At 39.8% G+C, this 21950-nt stretch overlaps 1 protein-coding gene across 3 annotated transcripts; it reads right to left on the bottom strand.

The window, feature by feature from the left end:
• Positions 1–444: 444 nt before the first annotated feature.
• On the bottom strand, positions 445–20278 carry LOC120715443 (vascular endothelial growth factor C-like). Of its 3 annotated transcripts, XM_040002460.1 has the most exons (9): positions 20076–20278; positions 18247–19206; positions 10808–11048; positions 8841–9031; positions 7686–7816; positions 7465–7565; positions 5703–5837; positions 5166–5367; positions 445–1912 (listed from the first exon to the last, which is right to left on the bottom strand). In XM_040002460.1, the coding sequence occupies exons 2-9, from the start codon at positions 18346–18348 to the stop codon at positions 1801–1803; spliced, it is 1215 nt and encodes a 404-aa protein (XP_039858394.1). In that variant the 5' UTR covers positions 18349–19206; positions 20076–20278; the 3' UTR covers positions 445–1800. The 3 variants fall into 3 exon arrangements, with proteins under 3 accessions (XP_039858394.1, XP_039858395.1, XP_039858393.1); XM_040002461.1 differs by lacking the exon at positions 20076–20278 and having other exon boundaries at positions 5703–5834; positions 18247–19339; XM_040002459.1 differs by lacking the exon at positions 20076–20278 and having other exon boundaries at positions 18247–19336.
• Positions 20279–21950: the final 1672 nt, after the last annotated feature.

Here is a 21950-nt window from a genome sequence, read left to right as displayed (position 1 = left end):
TTTAATGTTAGTAACTACTGTTAATCACCGCAATCAGATAATAATGTAGACAGATGGAGAAATCAGACACACAAGTCCTGAGCCCATTTAAGAGGCTGACGGTCACGAAGGCCAGACAGAAAGCCGATATCTTTGTTTTCCATGACTTAATACTGTTTGTTGTCTTTAACCCAGACATAGTAAGAGTGAAAAGGCTGAAGAGGAGGGAGAAGAAGAAATGAGAGACCACATAAATAGTCAAATTTCCCCCACAGGTGTCTGTGTGTATGTAACTAAATAATGCATTTTTCATGCATTATGGCTTTTAAAGGCACCAGTAACAATCTTCCAACTCATTTTGTCAATTATTATTGTATATATGTATTATATTTATGTATATTTAGATGCAGAAAATGGAAAGCAATGTAGCAGAACATTGTGCAATAAAATACATATTATACCTACTGTATTTCCTTGGCTTTAGAAAAATTTGTTTTAATTTAAAAGCAAACCAAAAAAATGATTAAATTAGCACATCTACAGCACAGACATATTAGACAGACAGGGCTTTAAATCTCTACTTCAGAACTACTTTTAAATATTAAAGCATGATAAAGTTCTCTATATCTATATAGCTCAAAACTGCAATAATTACCACAATGCAATAAATATATGTTGTTTTTAAAAGAGCATTCTATGTGTCAAAATAACCTATTAGAAAGAATATTTTGCAGGGTAGAAAAAAGTAAAAAGACATGTAAAATGTTTTGTTCTACAACAATATTTAGTTATGAGTGACTTAAATACAGAATGTTACAAATCACTTTTTTTAAATATGACAAAATTTAAATATGTACAAATAACATTATTTGGAGCATGTGAAGTTAAATTAGTAGAACACCCAGAACTGTACCCAAATGTTAACTTCAGTCACGACTGGATTCAACCATGCATGAGAGAAATCTTCAAAAAGCAGCGCTGCAGTAGAGGCAAGTATTAACTGGTAAATATAATAACAGTTGGGAGTGTTTCAGTTATCATTTGATTTAACAGGGTCTGGTATGTAACCTCTACTGAAACAGCACTAGAGCTTTTTTTCATATAAAATACAGTTTTATCATCAGTCTAATTAAAAAAAAACAAAACCCTTTCTTCAAAGTAAAGTATGACTATAAGGCCCCAGGGACCGTTCAGTCGCATCCCAAGTATTTCCCTCAGCCCCTCAAGTATCTAGTCTCTCGGGGATGCCAAAGTTTGAAGTTGGCTGAAGCTTTTTTTATTTTTTCAAAAAGCACAGAGTCTACTCTGTTATTATCTTATTCCACTTTCCATTTCACGCAAGTGTGAGCGGTGCCTCTACTGCAGGTTGGTGGCTGGCTTTCTTGCTCGAACACGTCGCAAGGATGAATGCTGGCTCAGTCTGATTGGTCCATGTTCACTGTTGTACTTTTAGCTAGTCTCTGGGTTTAATCGGTTGTTTCCAGCTGGGATCATGTTCTAAACAATGTTAAGAAGACAACAGTCCCAGAGAGTCAGATGCCTCTCCACATTTGGCTCCTTTTGACTGCTTTTCACTCTGTGTGGCCGGCTGCTTTGGTCTTTTTGATCAGGGAAGCGGTCTAATCCTCCTTTTGTTGATAGAGAAGCAACACTGCTTCTTGCAGTGGTACTTGCAGTCTGTTGTAAGTCATCACATGTAAATATGTAGGTCCACTTCCTGCCCTTTTGACTAGAGACATTCTCACCTTTCTGACCTTTTGTTTCCAGACTAAACAGCCCAATAAATGGGAGGTGTGCAGTCCTGCTCCTTCCTTTGGTTTCTTAATTCCACTCAGACCTCAGGTAGTTGGGGATACATTGACACACTAGGCGGCTGTAGTAAAATCCAGCCTGGCACATGCGTCTGGGGTTTCTGCATGGCAACCTGTAACAACTAGAGACAGGAAGGGACAGATCAAGAGAAACAGAGGGGATCAAGAGGTAATGTAAAAAATAATAGAAAAGGAAAATAAGATAAAGAAAAGAAATGAAAGCAGGAAAAGAAGACAAAGGGGGAAATGAAATGAGAACATCCAGAAAAAGATTTTTGAGAAGGGTGAGGTTGAGAGTGGGAAGATAGGAACAGAAGAGAAATACAAAGGAGATTATTTTTGTCTTGGCATGCTTACTATTGATTATTCAGATCATCATATCCCTTTTGGGCAAACCTTCATCCAAGTTTTGTTTGCATCAAAGGACTCTGTGTGTGAGGAAAAAAAGAGGGAGTACTTTTCCGGGGGGGGGGGGGGGGTTGAAAACTCTCACTTCAAAATCACAGTAGGTGTACGGTCCTTTGTGAGCCACCTCCTGCGACCAGATGTTAAATCAGACTTAACCTTTTAAAGCCCAAACTATGAAGAAATTACCAGAAAATTATTTTTTTCTTTTTGGTAAATGGAGGGTCTGTTGAACCTTATAGCAAATGTTTTAAATAAAATATTTATGTATGTATGTTTAAGTTTTAATTTCTGTTATATTTACATCTGACATGTTTTTCCTGCAAGTTATTGCTTAAGATGTGCCACATACTGGGATGAAAAATGATGTAAAAGTCTCAAAATCCCATATGTGAAATAGGATAAACTAGGCATTAAAGGTTAAGTAAAAAAGTAAGTAAGAAAGTGAGAAAGTGAGTAAGAAAAGAAAAACTACAAAAAAAAAGTGGAATTAGTTTGCTCTTTGTGAACTATGCCTGTAAAGTCCGTTCTAAATTACTACTTATCCTTTGTCAAACATAAAAAATGCAAATGTCAGCAAAATAAATTCCAAAACTTAAATGCAGCTTAAGGATTGGTTAATTTAACTTCTAGTTTTTATTTGCGCATCTGAATTAATTTGACTTGTGTGCAAACACTTTAGAGATTCTGTAGGAGACATTTACTGTGTACTTAACTAGGAAGAGACAATTTTTTAAATTTAATTTTAAGTTCCTAGGCAACTCCTAAATGAGGTATTCAGGGCATGGCCCCCTGAGAGGAGGCCCTGGGGCAGAACCAGGATACACTGGGGAGATTACATCTCTTGGCTGACTTGGGAATGCCTTGGTGTCCTCCCCGGAAAAGCTGGAGGCTGAGGGAGGTCATGGGTGTCTCTGCTTATGCTGCCCCCATGTTCCGGACCCAGATAAACAGGATGGATGAATAGATATTTTATGCTTTCATATCATTTTAGATTAAAAAAATGAGTAATAATGACTGAATAGACAAAAGGTGGCTAAAATGGAGGCTACAATTTTCCACAAAGAGTGAATTTATTTCAGCCCCCCTAAGCTCAGAAAATGTAGAAAACTGGCATTGAACTTTACCACATGGAAGGCCACTAATGTAAAAGCCCAGGTCTGCGGTTGTGTTTTCTTTGTGCCTGTCACTCCATCTGTCTCTGAGCTGGTCTCTGTCTGCTCTGATGGTTGCTCTGCTCACTGTCATCAAGTTCACCCAGTCTCCTTCTCTGTCTCTCTGCAGGCCTCTCGGGTCAGGGGAAGGTTGATCCCTTGCATGCTAACTGTGGGAACCGAGGCATGCACGCAAAACACACGCAAATATTTAGAATGCCTCAAGTCCATAAAAGGTCACATGGAAACATGTGAGCAAAAGAAAATGGAGGGAGATGCTTGCTTTTTCTTGTGTGGAATGTTTGACGTCTCCATCGAGAGTTGTTTCTCTTAATGCTCTCACTCTTTCCATGGGTGAGGGCACCCCAGTGGGTCACCAGCCATTGGAAGCATCACGTGCAGGAGTAGCTCCCGCAGTGTAAGCCACTGTTTGAGGGAGCAAGTATGGAAGTGGCTGTGTACATATTGTACTCAGATTGCAGCACAACAGTGAAAATCTACACCGTATGCAAACTCTTTCCAAAATAAAACTCCCATATCCGCAATTCTAAAACACTGAGCCAGTTTACCAGTCGTTAGTGCCAAGTTGTATGTTTTCAGTGATTGTTGTAATCACTCTCCAAGAGATCACCTCCTGCTGTGGTTTGAATAAATGATAAATGATTTCCATTGGCACAAACATATTGTCATGGTCTCCATTTCCTGGTTTCTATTTGATTTCTGATCCCTGCTTGGATTTAGCTGATACTGTTCACACTTTGTTAGTGTCCCCTTTGTCCTCACTTCTTTGTCTTTCTCTGTTTTGTCTGTGTGTTGGCTTCTTTGTGTGTTTCAAGTATTTGTTTTCCCTGCTTTTATTATTGTCACCTGTGTTCAGCTGTTTTCACCTGTAACTAATCAACCCTGTGTGTGTGGTCTGTCTGATATCCTCGTGTTGGTTATGTACCAGCCATGTTATAGTTCTGCAACTTGGAAAAAAGTCCACAGGGTTAGGTTAGGGTTATGGGGTTAGGATTACGATTTGGTGTGCGGTGTTACAGCGTTTCCACGTTTAAAAACTACAACATAACTATATTGTGACTGGGCACTTTCGATGTTGATCCTGGACCAGCATCCAGGAACAACTTTGACACAACAATCAGATTGATTAAACCAGTTTACTGAACTTTGTATATTTCTGTTTTTTTGGAGCAGGCATTAAAGGCTCAGATTAGTTTATTTAACCCACCTCATTGTTTTATGTTTGTGTCCTTTAAATCTCTTTCAGAGATTTGTGTTCTTAGCCACATGTGTCAGTCAGTGCATTTACATAATACAGAGGAAGTGTTTAGTTGGGGATTTTTCTTTTTACATTGGAACTAAGAAGAGGAATTACTAATTCCAGTGAATTGTTTGGATGACACATGCATAGCAACCAGACTTGGATACTGCTTTTAGTGTGCGTAAGTACACTTTATTGGTGGTTGCATGTTGGATTGTGATTTTAAACCAAGAGTAGGGTATTTTATGTCACATAGAGACAGTGACAGAACAGAAAGTAGTCTGATGCCAGTGGAGGTGTAAGACATCTGTGATTAGTGGTGGATTCAGGTTTTTTAAATACAACAATCAACTATTAACAGATATAATTAAAAACCTAATTAATGTCTTTAATTAAATTTGTCTGTGGTTAAATATTTTCTTTGATCAGATAAGGTTCTCTTGAGTTTAGTTGGCAGACGCCCACTGTGTGGATACCTGAGATGAACAAACCAGACAGCCACTTTGGCTCAAAGCCAGTAGCAGGAATGGACTCCTGACTGCTTTTTACACCTACCTGCAGGTGTTTGGGTTGAACTTCTTGCCCTGCCGCATGCACGACTCATGACTCTCTCTGCACTGACACAGACAAGTATCTGGGTTCAGAGGCTGGTGTCCGGGACATTCTGCAGCGCACACACAGCCGCAGAGATCATCATCCCACCTCTGGCCAGCAGGGCATGACTTCCCCTCGCCCTGACCTTCGCACTGGCATTCACCTGAGAGAAGATCACCGAGAAAACCGAAGAGGGAGAGGGATTTTATGAATCAAAATGAAACTTTATCATATATTGTGTCACACATGCCTGACAGCACTGTCGGGCTAAGTATTTGATGGTCGTGTTTCTACTTGTAAGACATTTGCATAAAGCTATCTTCCCCAAACTTCCCTGTATCTGTGTATTTTTGTCTCTTGAGCTTGCTCATTTACTGTCAGAGTGATGGCTTCATGCCGCATTTATTGTAAACTGCTCACAGTGAATCCAAAGGCTTGAGGAAAACTTAATTCTCAAGAGCTGCACATTTAAATACAATAAATGAAACCCTTGCTTACAAGTGTTGTGGTCCAGTTTCCAGCCTGGATCACAGCTGGCTTCAGTGAGTCCATTTTGACAGATGCATTCACATGTGGACTCTTCCAGAACCCGATTGGGCCCACAGAGAGCCAGAAGGCCAGAGTCCAGCACTTCTGGAAAACATAAAAAAGTGAAAAATTGTATTCTGTCAGGGTTTTTTTTTCTTTTTCAGATTTATGAAATATTGTGCAGAGTCATGATCCCCAGAGGATGAAACACTGTAACTGTGAGGTTGGCATTTTCCCAGGAAGAGAAACAGATTCCTTTAATGTTGTTTCAGGAAGGCCATCCGGTGTTTGGCACTGCCCACTGTGGCGATCCCTTACGAATAAGGGAGCAACTAAAACTAGCTCATCTATACAGACATTTGATGGAGTGTCATGAAATATGGGTTAGGGTTAGATGTTCAAGTTCCCCAGAGGATGAAATCTAATGCCTTTGATGGCCTCCTGATTATATTCAGGTCAACATTTTAATCTGTCCAGTACAAAAGATTCCCTGCAGCTGTACCTTGAACTAAGATTTGACTTCATGATATGTCAGCTAAACATCAGCCTGTTAGCATGATAGTATTATGTTTGCAGCCTCCCAAAGTTTAGTGTTTTCATGGCTGTCAGTTTGGCAGGCAGCTACAGGAACTGTGGTTAAGTTGCAGAGAGACTGGCATTTTCTTTTCTTAGGACACATACCTGTGGTAAATCCAAAGAAGAGAATAGTTTTTGGTTTACACTTATACTAATGTTGCCTGTGGAAACAATAGTTCAAAGACGGACCTCTCAGTACAGATCAGATGAACAGCTATGAAAATGATAAACAATAATATATGTCAAGAGAGGTTACTTTAATGTAAAAAAGAGTGGTAGGAACTGTAGTTCACTACATGATTGTACAAGTAAAACGGCACAAAAACATTCCTGCTACAAATGAATAGGCAGTACCTCAGGGAAAGATTTGCCACCCAAACGCCATCATCATCACCATCATCATCATCATCTGGGTGTTGTTACTCAGTTTTTTTTATCTGGTTCACATCCCAAAACGTGCTCAGTGGAAGTTTTTTGTACTATTGTGCATTCCACTTCAGAGCCGTGACCCAATTAAAAGGACATGTCTTGTTTAAAGGACATGCCTGAGTTTAAAAAAACAACACTATTTCTAACACGTTGGAGTGTCCGTGCTGTCCATGCTGCAGAAAGGGTGGGTCAGACAAAAATATCAAACTCTGCAGTGAGATTTTGACCCATGAATTAATCTCTGTTTTTCATGTCATCAAAATGACGCTCAAACTTTGACATCCTCATTTAAAGGCTTTATTTGGAACATAAGTCAGCCTTGTTCACTGGATTTACCACTTTGGTTTCATTTGCCAAAAAGTTTACTCTTCTATGACTCTTTTTCCACCATTGTAGTTCTGGTACCAATGCAGATCCCATTCTGTGTTGGTGCCTTTTGAGTACCAGGGGCTCAAGAAGATCGAGAACCAATTATTATGTTGCATCATTAGGAGAAGTTGGGGTAGTGGTCTCCTTGGCTCTGGTGCTAGTCTTTTTTCAGTGCAAAAAGGTGGAACTAGTTCTAGATTGGCCATCTGCGCCACATCAGTGGAAAAACTGTAATTGTCAGTTTTGTCTATAGTGGGTGTCAACCACATGCTTGAGAACCACTGATGGACTAGACTGAATATGCATCAGCATGAGTAGAAAATGACTAATTTGACCAACATGACTCATGCATGCTTACCTGCCTCTCTCTCAGGGTAGTTTATCGTGTCTGCAGAGACGCACACACAGTTTGCTGGATCCCATAAGCCCGAGGCACAGGCACGTTCAGGAGGAGAGCACCTATCAAAACACAGACACGCACTCACGCTATATTATAAATGCATGGATACACAAAAGAGTCAGTCATGAATGGCTGTAAAGGCACCCACGCGTCACTCTTCACCTATCACTCCAACTCACAGGCGATCTGTTGCTGCTCGTCTGATGATGGAGCGGAGCGGCCGCTTGGGGAGGCAATCGCATGAAGTGTGGTTGATGAAGGTTACCGTGACAGCAGTGTAATCCAACCTGGACTGGGACCGTTCCATCAGCTAGGAGTGGGAAGAAGAAAGTTAGACGTGCATGTGTGCATAAAAATCTGCATTGTGGAAGGAATTAGTGTTTGTTCTTTTCTTTCCTGTTCTTCTGCTGCAGTACTGCTGATGTTTAGATGTTGATGTAATTGTTGTAAGATTGTGCAACTGTGCGTGACTCAACTGTGTATATTGTCTTAACATCATGTCCATTTGCAGCCAAAGGCTGTCCCACTGGAGTAGGGTGTGTTGTGATACAGACAAGCTGGTTACATAAATGGGCAGATTGGTTTCTGTCCTCTTTCCTGATGTAGTTTGTGGCGCAAGAGCATAAAATCTGGAGCAGAGTGTTAAATAATTCAAGCCCTGAAGAGTGTACAAGATACGGTGGCCCTGAGAGGCCAAACGGCCTGCAACTTAAGAAAACACCAGCAATAAGAAAAACTCTGCAAAAGCACACAAAACACAACGAAAATAGGAAAAATGACAACGGAAATAGGAAAAACTAAAACAGAAATAGGAAAAAAAGCTGATTTCCAAAAGTACAAAGGAAGTGTTTCTGGGGAGACAATAACCCGACAGACCAGTTGTAGGAACCAAAATATGTTAAGTATTGTGCTGGGAGACACTTAAAAAAAGTGGAGGATTTATTGGTTTTGTGAGGAAAGAAAAGATGAGAGGTAAGTGTGTTAGCCTAACCATTAGCCCAAAAATCTGTCATCAGTATTATATGAATCATGATAAAACACACCTACCATGTTTTGGGTTCCTGGAACTGGTCCGTCAATGGTTATTGTCCCCCCAGAAACACTTCCCTTATGTTTTTTCCTATTTCCCTTGTTGTTTTTCCCTATTTCCATTTTGTTTTTTCCTATTTTTCTGTTGTCGTTTTTCCTATTTCCATTGTGTTTTGTGTGCTTTTGCAGCATTTTTCTTATTGCTGGTGTTTTCTTAAGTTGCAGTCTGTTTGGCCTCTCAGGGCAACCATAACAAGATGTTAGATACAAGGAGGTAAAATAGAGACTCCGGGTGCATGGCTTACCGTCTTGTTCACAAGGGCGTAACTTGTATTTGTGCAGTAAAAAGCTTCGTTGTTGCAGCATCCACTGCAACGATGCAGCGCCACACAATGAGGGAGGTAGAATTGACTGGTGGATTCTGGGTATTCTTTAGCGACTTCAATGCACACCTCTCTGGGCTGGCACGAGGTTCGTTGGATCTCCTCCAGGATGACTGAAAATACAGCCAACAATGCATGACAACAGGAACTGCACCCCTCTGTGAAGGCCACACCAGACATCTTTGAACCACACCTTCAGTTTAATTCTAAAATTACTTAAGCACAATCTGAGATGCTTATAGCTTATAGATCCACCTTTAGCAACATTCACTTCAAGCAACGGTATTCTGTATGGCTTTATTAGTCGGTTACATCATTATGGAGGAATTTGGGCCCACGCTTCTTTACAGTGGTGCTTCATTTCATTGAGGTTTGCGGGAATTCAGCTCTCTTAAGTTCCCAGCACAGCATTTCAGTGGAGCTGAGGTCTGGACTTTAACTGGGTCGTTACAACACCTTGATTATTTTCTTTCTCTGTCATTCTGTTGTTGACTTGCTGCTATGCTTGGGGATCACTGCCCCTTACATCATCTGGTTTGGGCCAAGCTTTAGGTGTGGGACAATGGCTTCACATTTGACTCTAGAACACTTTACAGAGGAGTTGATGGTTGACTCAGTGACTGCAGGGTGCGAGGTTCTTTGGCTGCAAAACAAGCCTAAACCATCACACCTCCACCTCCATTCTTGACAGTCAGTATGAGGTGTTTGTGCTGATATGCTGGGTTTTCTGTCTATCACTTTGGTCTTGTCTGTCCAAAGCACAGAAGTCTTCTGATTTGTTCAGATGCAACTTTGCAAACCTAAGCCATGCTGCCATGTTTTTTCAGAGAGAAGAGGCCTTCTCCTTAAAACACTTTCAAACACATCATACATAATTGTACTGCCGTTATCTTTAATATTGAACATGCTAACTGAGACCTGTAGAGTCTGAGGTGTGTTTTTTTTTTCACTCTAGGCATTGCATGGTCTGACCTTGGGGCATCAATTCTTTGGATGAGTGGAGGCTGTCTTGAATGTTTTCCACTGGTGAGTAATCTTTCTCACTGTAGAATGATGGATTTCAAATTGTTTGGAATTGGCTTTGCAGCCCTTTCCAGACTGATGGGTAGCAACAATTGCCTCTCTAAAGATCATTGCTGATGTCTTTCTTCTCTGGCATTGTGTGAACACACACCTGAATGCGGCAGATAAGCAAACTGCCAAAATTTCAGCTTTTCTTTAGAGGTGGTCACACTTGCTGATGATCAGTTAATCATGTGCACTTGATTAGCAGTGCCTGGCTGCTACTTCCCCTTTTAATTCTTATGGAAGCGGTAAGGGTGTATTCAGGGTTTTACATACTGCTTCTGCATGTTGGCTTTTTTTTTTTTTTTGAGATAGTGAAATATTTCACGTGTTGTTGTTCACATACTTTTCCACATGAGTGTATAAACACCCACCTGAGGATTCAGAAACCACATTTGGGGTAATTCTCGCCACAATTTGTTTCTGCAGAAGCACATTTTTGACACACAGCCGCTCAGTGAACACAACAGTAATTTCCATTGTATGCTGGTAATTATAGGTAGATTCTGTTTGTTTCCCCCTTTCTTCGTTTTTCTGTTTATTAGAGGTTTTAGGGAGAGGAAATCCTCATTCTCTGCAATACCAGCTACTTTTTCTGTCTCCAATACAATGAAATCCATCTGTTAGTCCTTAAAAAACACAATTGTGTGGTTATGTCACTGCTACATTTTTTCCACTTTGCCAGTCTGTTCAAGTATTTCAGACTGCTGTGATTGAAAGGCTGACATTAGCAGCAATAACACTGTCTTGACTTTCACAAATCTAATGATTCTGAAGAAATAATAATAAACAGACTACCTCTGTGCAAGCACATCAGTGTTTACCTCGCCAAGTGTCATCAACTTTGTAAAGAGCCTCCTCCCTCATCGGAACCCACATGTCCTGATTGTTAGCGTTGAGTAAAGGGCTCATTGAAGATGTGGATAAAGACGATGAAGAGGGGGATGAAGAGCTGTGCCATGACCTCTTCTTTAGGCACTGCTGAATCACACTGTATTCAGGGTATAGGAACTGTAGAAGGTCATCCACACTTTTTATTGTCTCCAAACTGAGCTGGTCATTTGACTGCAACAGAGCATGGGGGGGGGAAAAGAAGAATAGAGAAATTATACTTTTTACAGCACAAAGAGTAAAAAGAGTTATGAAGACAGAAAATGAACCTAAAAGATGATAAACAAACGTCACAAATCTTGCAGCTAAGAGGGTGTTTTGGTTGTGTAATAAAATAGAAATTATTTAAAAACACTCTTTTTATAGTTTGGCTTCAGAACGATTTAGTCGTGTATTTTTGGTGAAAAATGGTTTGATACAGTGGAATTTACAGCATGGAGTTTGCTGGTTTGTTCTGGGTAAACAGTGAATACCTCAGCTGCCAATGTGTTGTAACATGTTGTTTTTGGCTACTGTTAGTTAAGAGCATGCATGTCCTCTCTTCACCTGCACACACTGCTATTTTTTAATGACAAAAAAAAAGAAAAAAAATCCAAAGCAGGAAAACTTAATTTGAGAATACACATAGGGTATACATAAGTCTACAAATAAATACACAGTATATATAGCACTATGTAAAAGTCTTGAGTCACCTTCATTTCTTTGTATTTTGCTAGGAAATTGGGAAATAGGTGCAGCGATTTATTGAAATAACAACAGAGTTTGTGCAATTCTAACAAGCTTGAAAGTCAATATTTGGTATGACCACCTTTATTCTTCAACACAGTCTGAACTTAAGAGAGTTCAGAGTGTGTTGAATAATAAAGGCACACTCTTCTAATTTCTATAAGTAGTCTTCAGGAATAGTTCTCCTGGCTTCTTGAAAGACATCCAAAGCTCTTCTTTGGATGTTTCTGACTTTTGTTCTGTTCTCTGTCAACATGATCCCACACTGCTTCAACAGTGTTGAGGTCCGGGCTCTGGGGAGGCCAATCCATAACTGATAGTGTTCCACTGTGTGTTTTATGTATCCAGGTAAGGTTTTACTGCACTGGGAGTGGGTTTTTCATTGTCTTGCTGAAAAATGAAGGTATTGCATGGTGGATCTAAATCTGATAGCACTTTTTTTGCATACAAGATTCCATCAATTTTGATAGTCCCCAAAACAAGTGGTTGAAATGCAGCCCAAAACCATGACAGAGGCTCCACCGTGTTTTATAGATGGGCACTCACCGTCCTACCTCTCTCCTAACCTCCAACATATCAGTTATGATTTGAATGAAACCTTTAACATTTGGATTCATCACTCCACCACATGTGTTGCCCCCTGTTTTCACTCCAGTTCTTGTATAATGTGGCATACCTAAGCCTTTCCTCCCTGTTTCTCCACCTTAAGCCTTCTTGACAGCCACCCTTCCACTGAGATTATTTCTGATGAAGCTTCAGTGAACAGAAGATGGATCAACTGAAGGTCCAGATGCATCTCTTAGGTCCTGTGTCAGGTCTTTGATTGCTTTCCTTGATATTTCTTAAGGACATGACTTTCAGATATGGTTCATCTGCTGTAGATAGGTTTTAAGCCTGGCACTTCTTTTTTCCTCCACTTGTATAGTTTCCCCTAGTTGTTTCAAGACATTGCACGTCGTGCTAAAGAGCCATTTTATGCCTGTCAAACTGTGTCATCTTTGGCATTTTTCATAGATTTGGCTACAAAAATTAGAACAAGTTTTGTGTTTTTGTGACAGCTGCTGGTAATAAAGTGCCTAAAGATACAATTTAAAATTGGTTCTTTGCTAAGTTGTCTTTTATGTGCAGACAAAACACTACTTAATCCCTTCAGTTAGGAGCCTTTTTATGCTTGAATGATTCATAGGTCAGTCTCAACTGGCTTAACAAACAAAAAACATTCATCTGAAAATTAGCAGGTACACAGACAATAAGTGAAAAAGCAGCCAATGTCCAAAGAAAAACTTTGAAAGAACTTCAGAAATCCTGGATAACTATAGCTCAATGGCACTTTAAAAAAACTACAAGAAAGTCTGGCTGCTTAGAAGGAAAATATAAAGAATTGAGGGGTGACTCAATGGTTTTGCGTAGTACTGTATGAATCATCCAGAGTTACTCTACTATAGTCTAAAAACAAAAGACAGAGCTGGAAATGAGCATAACAGGTCAGCTTCCATTGAAGCCTCCTATGTAAGAGCTTTTGGAGTTTACTCTAGGACAACACTGGGCCTCCTTAAATAGACAAACGTAATGGAGATTATTCAATGTGGTGGATGAGATCCATACAGTAAATCAGTTTAAAGCAGATATCACTCTATAAACCCTTCCAGCTGTGAGTCATTCCCTTAATGATTTTCCCGCCATCATGATAAACGACTCTCTTCTGTTTTAATAGAGTAGATGAAAGATGAGAGATTAACTGACTAATAGACGCTGCTGTATTATCTGACTAAATGTCAGCAGGGAGTTGGTCTTTGAGTGTCACATTTGAAGTCTTCCTGGGAACATGGGTGGGTTGTTTAATTTCCCAGGCTGAGAGAGAGCAGACTGGCACAGCTGGCACTGCCTAAACAGAAACTGGATCTCTGCAGTGTTATCACTATTTCCATTTATCTCTTTCTGTCTGCCTCCCCCCTCCTTTTTCATTTCCCTCCATCCATCTTAACAAATATCAACATACTTTACTGTCATTATTAACCTCCCCTTTATAGCAGTTTTTTATGTCCACCTGTTACTATAAATATGGAATTCTGTATTTAGTGTAAAAAAAAAAACTGCATAAAAATCTGTATACATGAAGCTCCAGCTTGATGATCCATGACAACTTCATGGTGGCACTACTGGAAATAAGAGATGCTGTTTTTAGACCATATCTGCTTTTGAGATACCTAAGTTAAAAGAACCAACACTGGTCTTGTTTCCACCTCAGTGAACCCAGAACCTTTAATCCCAGCAACTTTTTAAATGTTCTTTCAGACAGTTGTTTGTCTGTGTTTCTCCCCAGTCTCTAAAGGCCTGTAGACAGCTGTTTTTACACATGAGACTCCTTTGCACTCTGTCATCCCCTGAGCTGTGCCACACGTGTAACTTTTGTTTTGGATGGAAATAGCTGTCAGGTGATGTAAATCTATCTGACAGCCATTTTGCACATTTATAAACTATAAAATAGAGCTGAGTGCATTTCTAAAAATATAGTTGATCAACTTCAGCAGAACAGAAAAGAACATACTTGCCCTTTTTGTACGGAATTAATTCAAGGATCTTTTGATTTCCTATTAATCTTTTGACCAACCTAGGTTGCTATTTAAAACCAGTAGAAAGAAAAGTTTGTGGTATATTTACTGTAGAATTGTTTAGCGCTGTACTTCTCATTACAGAGCAGATGACAGACTCTTCTCTCTCATTTTGCTCTTTTTCTCCTGCTCTTCCTCCTCTCTTGCATTGTTAGTTGATCACATAACATGAGGTAATCGCTAAGGGACCGTGAAGTCATAATTGACTGATCTTGCATCCATTGTATCTAACATCAGGCATTGCTGGCATATAGACACACACATGTGCACACACCCATTCATTTCTCACTCTTATTATTATTGCTGTTGTTGTTAGTAGCTGTAGTAGTAGTAGTAGTAGTAGTAGTAGTAGTAGTAGTAGTATTACAACCACATTAAGTCTGAAGTTATTGTGACTTAAACACAGTTTAAAAAAGATACATACACGTATGGAAAAAGTGCTCAGAAGAAAAACAAGTCCTCTATCTTAAGCGTGAAAAGCACTATGACTCATTGTTGTCATAGATGTTTTTGATAAGTCTGAAGTTTTTCACTTATGCACCGAGCAGCTTCCACTAAATGAGGTCTACTTTCCTAGAGCAGGAAACCAAACACCGAACCATTTCCTGGCTGGCTCGTAAACAGCCTTTGTTGTCAGGTAAACTTTCAAAACCATGCTGACTTTTGTTTTTTTCTTTCTTTAGTCATAACTTAATAACATCACAGAAACAAGCAGTTGCTTTACAAAACAAAACAAAAAAGTTGTGTAAAACAAATGCATTATATAAATGCATATCTTCTAATTTTGTGTAATGAAAAGCAAATGATAACCTCTATGTTTAGAAATCTACTCCATGTTTCTGTGATCATACTATTTGTATGATTTATTAATAAGTTTCTTTCTAGAGGCTGCAAGGATTCTTCTTATAACTGGTTCTTAAAGTTTCTTATAATTTGTGTTTTAGGCTTTTGAAGGATTTAGGTGTCCCACAGGGATCAATACTTGGCCCCCAGCTGTTAATGTTATACATTAATAAGTTATATTACAATATAACTTATTAATTAAATATAATATAACAATAAAATTATTAATTTATATTGTTATACAATATAAATTATCTGATAATATCACACAATCTAAACATTTTACAAAGGAACATCAAATGTTCACTTCTATGCGGATGATACCATCTTGTGTGCAGCCAGCTCTATGGTGAGGAATCTTCATGTTTTAAGTTTTCACTGAAAGAAAAACTGTTTGCACTTGACTACTGTTAGTTTTGGAGTATGCATTTGCATTCAAGCACCTAAGAAGATGGTGTTTTCTTTAATCTTAAGTGCATTACACTTTTTTTTTGTTTACATAGTATACAAAAATGATGCCACTTTCTTTAGGTTCTGATAAATCTACCAAATTTGATTCACATGATACAATCTGGTGGGAAACTAAATATATCCCATGACTCAGTAGCTTGTAGAAGAAACTTTGCCAGCAGTAACTGGAAGCAATTGTTTTCTCTATGACTATCAATCACATGCATTTTTGTGGAGGAATTCTCTTTATAGTGCCCCTTAAATTTAGGTTTGTGGACATTTGTTTTTACGCTACTTGCTTCATCTCCCACACAATTTTTTTTAGGTTGAGGCCTGGACTTTAACTGGACTAAAGCAGCATTTTATTGTTTTTATTTTATTTTAATTTCTTTTTAGCCATTTTATTATAGTCAATGCTCTATTTGGGCTCATTGTCCTCTTACATCAGTGGTTCCCAAACTTTTTTTGCTTGGCCCCCCTTTGTTTAGTAAACAATTAAGCAAATACAAGTAATCTGCAATAAATTACAGGTAGTAAGGAAATACACTACTAACTCTTTTACGCTACGTCCACACCTACACGGGTGTTTTGGAAAATGCAGCTGTTTCGTCCACACGTAAACGGCGTTCCAAATCACCGAAAACTGAGATTTTTTAAAACTCCTTTTTTGCGTTTACGTGTGGACGAGCAATACAGAGTTCGTCACACAACATCACGCTGTGCCACGTTATTGTTTACATGAGATGAATTGCAGAATGGCAGATAGTCAGATTAACAGTATTTTGTTTCTATCTTCAGGTTTTACACATGCAGTTACTGTCCCTCTATTTAGAAAGGCAGAGGCATCACGGTGTAATTATTTTACATGTAGTTGTTTTTTTCCTGTGTAATAATATTCAACATTGCTATCAATACATTTTTCAAAAAATGCCTCTCTGTGCAAAATGGGTTTAAAAACATAAACAGCTGTAGGATACTGTTTGTCCGTGATTTAGACAGGGGGAACAAATCGTGGCAGGATCAGCCTCATATTATTTGTATCCCACTGTAACTTTACTGTATAAAGAGCTAACATCTCCAAAATGTCAGGAGTAATTAATCATTACAACAAGTGTTTGTGAGCTAGGGTAAAAGGGAAAACCAATTATGCAGGGGAGACCTACCTCAGCACTTGTGCAGGTGAAACCAAAGGGAAAATATGCTTCACCATATTTTCTAGTCTTTGGCTTAGAATGAAGTTGGTTTGGAAACATATTCAGCTATGCTTCATCTCCTGCTTTGCGTTTGTGTGGTGCTAGCAGTGTCCAAGCATTGGTTCCCCCCCCCCCTTGGCATACCGCACACTTTGGGAAGGTCTGTCTTACATGATTCAGTTTGTTTGACCACTAAAACCAAGCTTTAGCTGTTGGACAGATTCACATTCAACTGCAGAATACTTTGGTATACAGAGGAATACATGGTTGACTAAATGACTGGAAGGTATCCAGGTCCTGTGTCTGCAAAATAAGCACAAATCATAACTCCTCCGCCACCATGCTCAAGTTGAATTTCCTGTGATGTCCCAGGATCGTGACATAGTGACAAACATAACATAATTATTATTAATGGGATGACTGTGGCTCAAGAGGTAGAGTGGGTTTTCATCTCAGAAGGTCAGTGGCTTAATCTCCGGTGGTTCAGGTGTGCATCCTTGGGTGTCAAAGTATCTTTGGGCAAGATATTGAACCCCAAGTGGCCCCACTACATCCTTTTTAGTGTGAATGTTGGGTTTAAAGCACTTATGCACTTTATTTTTTATTTGACTGTATGTATTTTATGCTATTGAAGTATGCCAGTGTACCACAAGAATGAACACTGTGTTTTTCCCCTAAAGCACAATTGTATTTATTTTCCAGTTGAACATTTTAATGGCCATTGTTATGCTCATGATGCCATTATTGAAAGCTTATTCCAAACTCCATTTAGACAAAATGTTTGGTTTTCACTGCATTACTTATCTGTAATGTTCCTACTCTGCACAATAACAAAATTCAGGCTAAAGCAAGGCATCACTGAGCTCCTTGCATTTTGTTAAATAGCTTATAGTGTGAAAACACATCATGAAGGAGCAAAACAATTGCTGGAAGACTTAATATTCACAATTTGATGACATATATGAGACAGCTACAACAATAGCTAGTTGAAGTTCTGCAAAAGTTACATGTCCCAAAAAGTCACTGTCGGTTGGAAGGCATCAGGTTAGCTGTGTGTTTTTTTATTTTTTTTTTATTAAGGACATGCTATCAAGCTTAATCAAGTTTAAAATGAACAACTGGAAGTTGTTAGGTTTATACACCCCATGTTGATTTTATTGATTTTATGATGACTCCATTGTGTAAACCACTGTGATTGTTGGAAATGTTGCTTGTGTAAAAAAGATTACATCTGTGAGATTGCCTAAGTAAATACAGCTTAAATAACGCAATCCTTACAAAACGTATTCTCACATATAGTGTTTCAGTGCTGACGGTGCAGAGGACAATTTCAACAGTTGGGCAATCTGCTGTCAGTGTCTACGTATCAAGCACATAGGTTAATGGTTCTTTAATACTATTTCTATAACATCTGTGTGCCATCCATGGAAGCATCTACAATTCTTTGTTCATTCAGCTTTTTCTCAAAAATGTTCATCTGTATGGAATCGATTGTAAGAAAAACTAACATAATTATCATGTCGTGAGGTGTGAAGTGTAAATTCTTACCTGTGTGCCCATGTCTCCAGATTGGTAATAGTCTGTATAGTCTTGTCCTGAGCACAAATTGCTGATATTAAGCATCCATAGGAGCACAGCTGGTATCCACATAGTGAGGATATAGAGAGAAGGGGGGGAAGGAGAGGAGATGTCAGGACAGAGGAAGAGGAAGTTGGCGGATTTAAAGCTTGATGTAAAGAGAAAGCCAGGAAGGAGGAGAGGAAGGTGGAGGATAAGGAAAGAGGTTTTGCAGATTTTATAGGTATCTCTCAGCTCCTCTCTTCATTCTATCCTGGGACGAAGTTGCTCTTCTGGCACAGGTTGGTTAAATTTGGGAAATCAGCTGAATAAATCATGATGAGGAAATCTACTCCTCTTCCTCGTGTCAAACCACAGCTCGTTCTCGTGCACGCTCTCTCTCTAGCCTCTCCTGTCGTCTCGCTGCTCTTCCATTCTTGCCGTTGGCCGTGATGTCAGGTGTCTGTTAGTCGCTGTTTGTCTCAGTTTTGTCTTCACTTTGTCTCCTCTTTATATCTTTCTTGGCCTTGGCCTGGACCTACTCCTCGGTCTCTGGCCCTTTTTTGTTTGCTGACTCTCGCATTTATCTCCCTTTTTCCTCTTTCCAGCCTTGGTCGTCCTTGTCAGTCTCCTTTCCTCGCCCTTCACACTTGTGCACCTCCTCGCCTTTTTTATCTGTATTTTTTTCCTCGTCTTTGCACAACAGCTGTGCTCTTCCCTCCCTCCTCTCTCTCTCTCTCTCTCTCTCCCTCAGATTATTTCTGACTCTTTATCTGTCTCCTCTTTCTTCCCCAGAAAGCTTCAGGGCACAGCTCTGTCTGTCTGTCTCTCTGGATTTCCCCCCCTCCTGCTTTCTGAATCAGTCCCAACTTTTCTGTCAGGGTGTGTGATCCTTAGAAAAGCATCAAAGGGAGTTGAAACAATAGAAAGTGGCTTATTTAAAATCCTGCCCTGAAAAAAAAATAGAAGAGAAAAAAAAAGAAAGGAAAGAGTCAGTCGTTTTAAGTTCCAGTCCAAACAGAGTGAACATGCGTCCTGTTCACAGGCGTCCTGCTGGAGTGAATGAGACAAACAAGAATGGCTTGTATTTAATGGGCGGGGTAAAGGATTTGAGAGACATGGTTTGTACAGCTGATTATACTGACCCCCGCCACCCAGCCCAGAAATTGCAGGCTATGCAGCGCTTGGGCACTGGCACATTTTCCCTTAGCAGATGCCATCATCTTCTTTATTTTAAGATTTAAATTTACTGGACAGACTGTTTCCCCCCCGCTGCTGTGGGTTCTATAATTTGATTCTCTCAGACACATAACACGCTGAACTGTCACTTTTTAAAATCAGATTATCCTCCCACATTCCCCATCACTCTTCTGTTTCTCACACAGTTGTTATCGTGACATCTTTTGTCATTCTGTCTCTGTAATTCCTGGTAACGGGAGCAGCTGCTGGTGGGGAAGAAAAAAATGCGCACGTTCACTCACCTGGGAGTGATGAATGTGAGTTTCCTAACTGCAGCTCTAAGTGCCTTTTTATGAGCTCCTAATACCTTTGCTGCCTCTCTCTCTGGTTTATCTCAGCTGCCCCCAGTTCCTGTCGATTTCTCTTCACCCCCATGAGCACTATTTCTTTGTCAGGACTAGTCTGTGTGTGTGAGAGGCACATATGAAGCTCTCACACCTGCAGCTCACAGCCTTTTCTGACATTTTTTACCCCTCTCAGGTTCCATCTTTGCCTTTTCTTCACTCTGGCTTTCACTTTTTTTCCTGACCACCTCTGGTTTTGTCCCTTACAGGTCCTAAAAAAAGACAAACTTTACATACCTCCTTAACTATACTGCCCCAAGGCTGTGGGCATGTGTGTCACGGAGCAGCAGGAGGAGGAGGAGGAGGAGGAGAAGAAGGAGAGAGGAACAGCAGAAGGAGCTTTTATCTTTTTCTATATTCTGAAATCTTTTTTTCCACTTTCCCCCTTTACCGACAACTATAAAGTAAATTACGGGGATGTCAGGCAGACAGACGGTATATAGAAGTGGAGAAAAGGCAGGAGGAGGAGGCAAAGAGAGGTGTGTCTGGGAAACGCTCGAATGAGAAAACATCCGATTTTTGGGCCAGTCACTGCCAGCCTTTTGAAGGATTAGATGCGCACGCATGCATGCAGGCACATGCTGGCAAGTGCCTGCATGCAGTTTGCTTTATGTGTCGGAATCTGCTCAACCAAACTCCACATTCCAGTCATTGCTTTCCCCTCTTCATCATGTGAGCACAGAATTACCAAATAGAGATCAATATGTGAAGAAGGGCTCTATCAGCATGATTCTGTGGCACCACCCGAGAAATCTTTTATAAAGAGAGCGATAACCTGCTATATAAAATTCACCAAGATGCCTACAATGGTGTCGTCTGTTTTCTTTGGGCCGTGAAGGGAATTTGACCTCACTGAATCATTGTTAATTGATCAGAAGGTCTCCGGTGGCTGACAACAAAACCAAAGATCCCATAAACCTACGCAAAAGTGACGTCAGACATGAATGACATGACATTTGAAGGAAAAATTAATTCGTATAATTTGGTGGTGGTGTGCATGGTGTTCTTTCAGAAATATCAGGTGACACAAGCTACTAACCAGTTTAAAACAGTTAGACGGGTATGTGCCGTGGATGAAGCATAAACAAGGCTACACAGTAAGGCTAACAGTAATTTAACAGGCTTTATTCACCGAGCTGTCAAAATGACACCTCAAGCAAATCTTGTTATGAATACAGCCCAGATAGTGGACATATTTGGCCCAATCTGGGCTACTTTTGGTACCTTCGTCTCATCAGAGAGCAATATGGCCGTAGCCAGACTGTCTTGAGTCAATTCCCCTTAGTCATGGCCAAATGTAGCCCAAAGAAATCTGTAGCCCAAAGATTTTCTTAGTACTTCATAACAGTCACATTTTAAAACTTGATCCATGAAAGGTTAGACCATCAAGAAAATATGTTTCCAGCTCAGACATGTTAAAAATGCATGCAAGAAATTAAATGGCAAAAAGATATAAACCGCAGGGCAATTTTTTTTGGATTAAAGGTCTAAAAGACATCTGAGGCCTCAAAGCCATCGAAACTAACATCCTGTTACATTTGGTTTGAAAGAGAGTTAAGCAAATGTCTTGTTGACACTTGGACATTGTTTCAAAAGTCCACATGTTGTAGTGTATGGCACATTTTAAAAATTATATATAGATTATTTTGCCATTTATAACCACTCACTGAACACTTGCTAGGTACCATGTGACTCTCTAATCAGCCAATCACATGGAAACAATTTTAGACACGTAGACATGGTTAAGATGACCTACTGAAGTTCAAACTGAACATCATAATGGAAAAGAAAAGAAAAGTGATTTATGTGACTTTGAACGTGGCATGGTTGTTGGTGCCAGACAGGGTGGTCTGAATACTTCAGAAACTGCTGATTTACTAGAGTTTTCAAAAACCTTTACCTTTAGTGTTTACAAAGAATGTTTCGAAAAAGAGAAAATATCCAGGGTGCAGCAGTTCCCTGACCTCTGGCGTCCCTTGTTGATGCCAGAGGTCAGAGGAGAAAGGCCAGCATGTCTCAGACTGAGGAAGGCAACAGTAACTCAAATAACCAATTGTTACAAGAAAAGTATGCAGAAGAGCAACTTAGTTTGCAAAAGAGCCCCCAGTATGG

This window comes from Simochromis diagramma, unplaced genomic scaffold (assembly GCF_900408965.1).
Source record: "Simochromis diagramma unplaced genomic scaffold, fSimDia1.1 OVJJ01000442.1, whole genome shotgun sequence".
In the NCBI taxonomy this organism is placed as follows: domain Eukaryota; kingdom Metazoa; phylum Chordata; class Actinopteri; order Cichliformes; family Cichlidae; genus Simochromis; species Simochromis diagramma.
The sequence above is the reverse complement of the archived record's forward strand: the minus strand, read 5'-3'. Positions and strand labels throughout refer to the sequence as shown.

What these genes read in the sequence shown, in the direction of transcription:
- LOC120715443 (XM_040002460.1), bottom strand. Translation starts at nt 18,348, where the DNA reads ATGTGGATACCAGCTGTGCTCCTATGGATGCTTAATATCAGCAATTTG. An exon ending in AGTTGATGACACTTGGCGAG is followed by an intron (nt 9,032 to 10,807) that starts GTAAACACTGAT and finishes CTGTATTTTCAG; the next exon opens with TCATCCTGGAGGAGATCCAA. An exon ending in GAAACTGGACCACAACACTT is followed by an intron (nt 5,368 to 5,702) that starts GTAAGCAAGGGT and finishes ATCTTCTCTCAG; the next exon opens with GTGAATGCCAGTGCGAAGGT.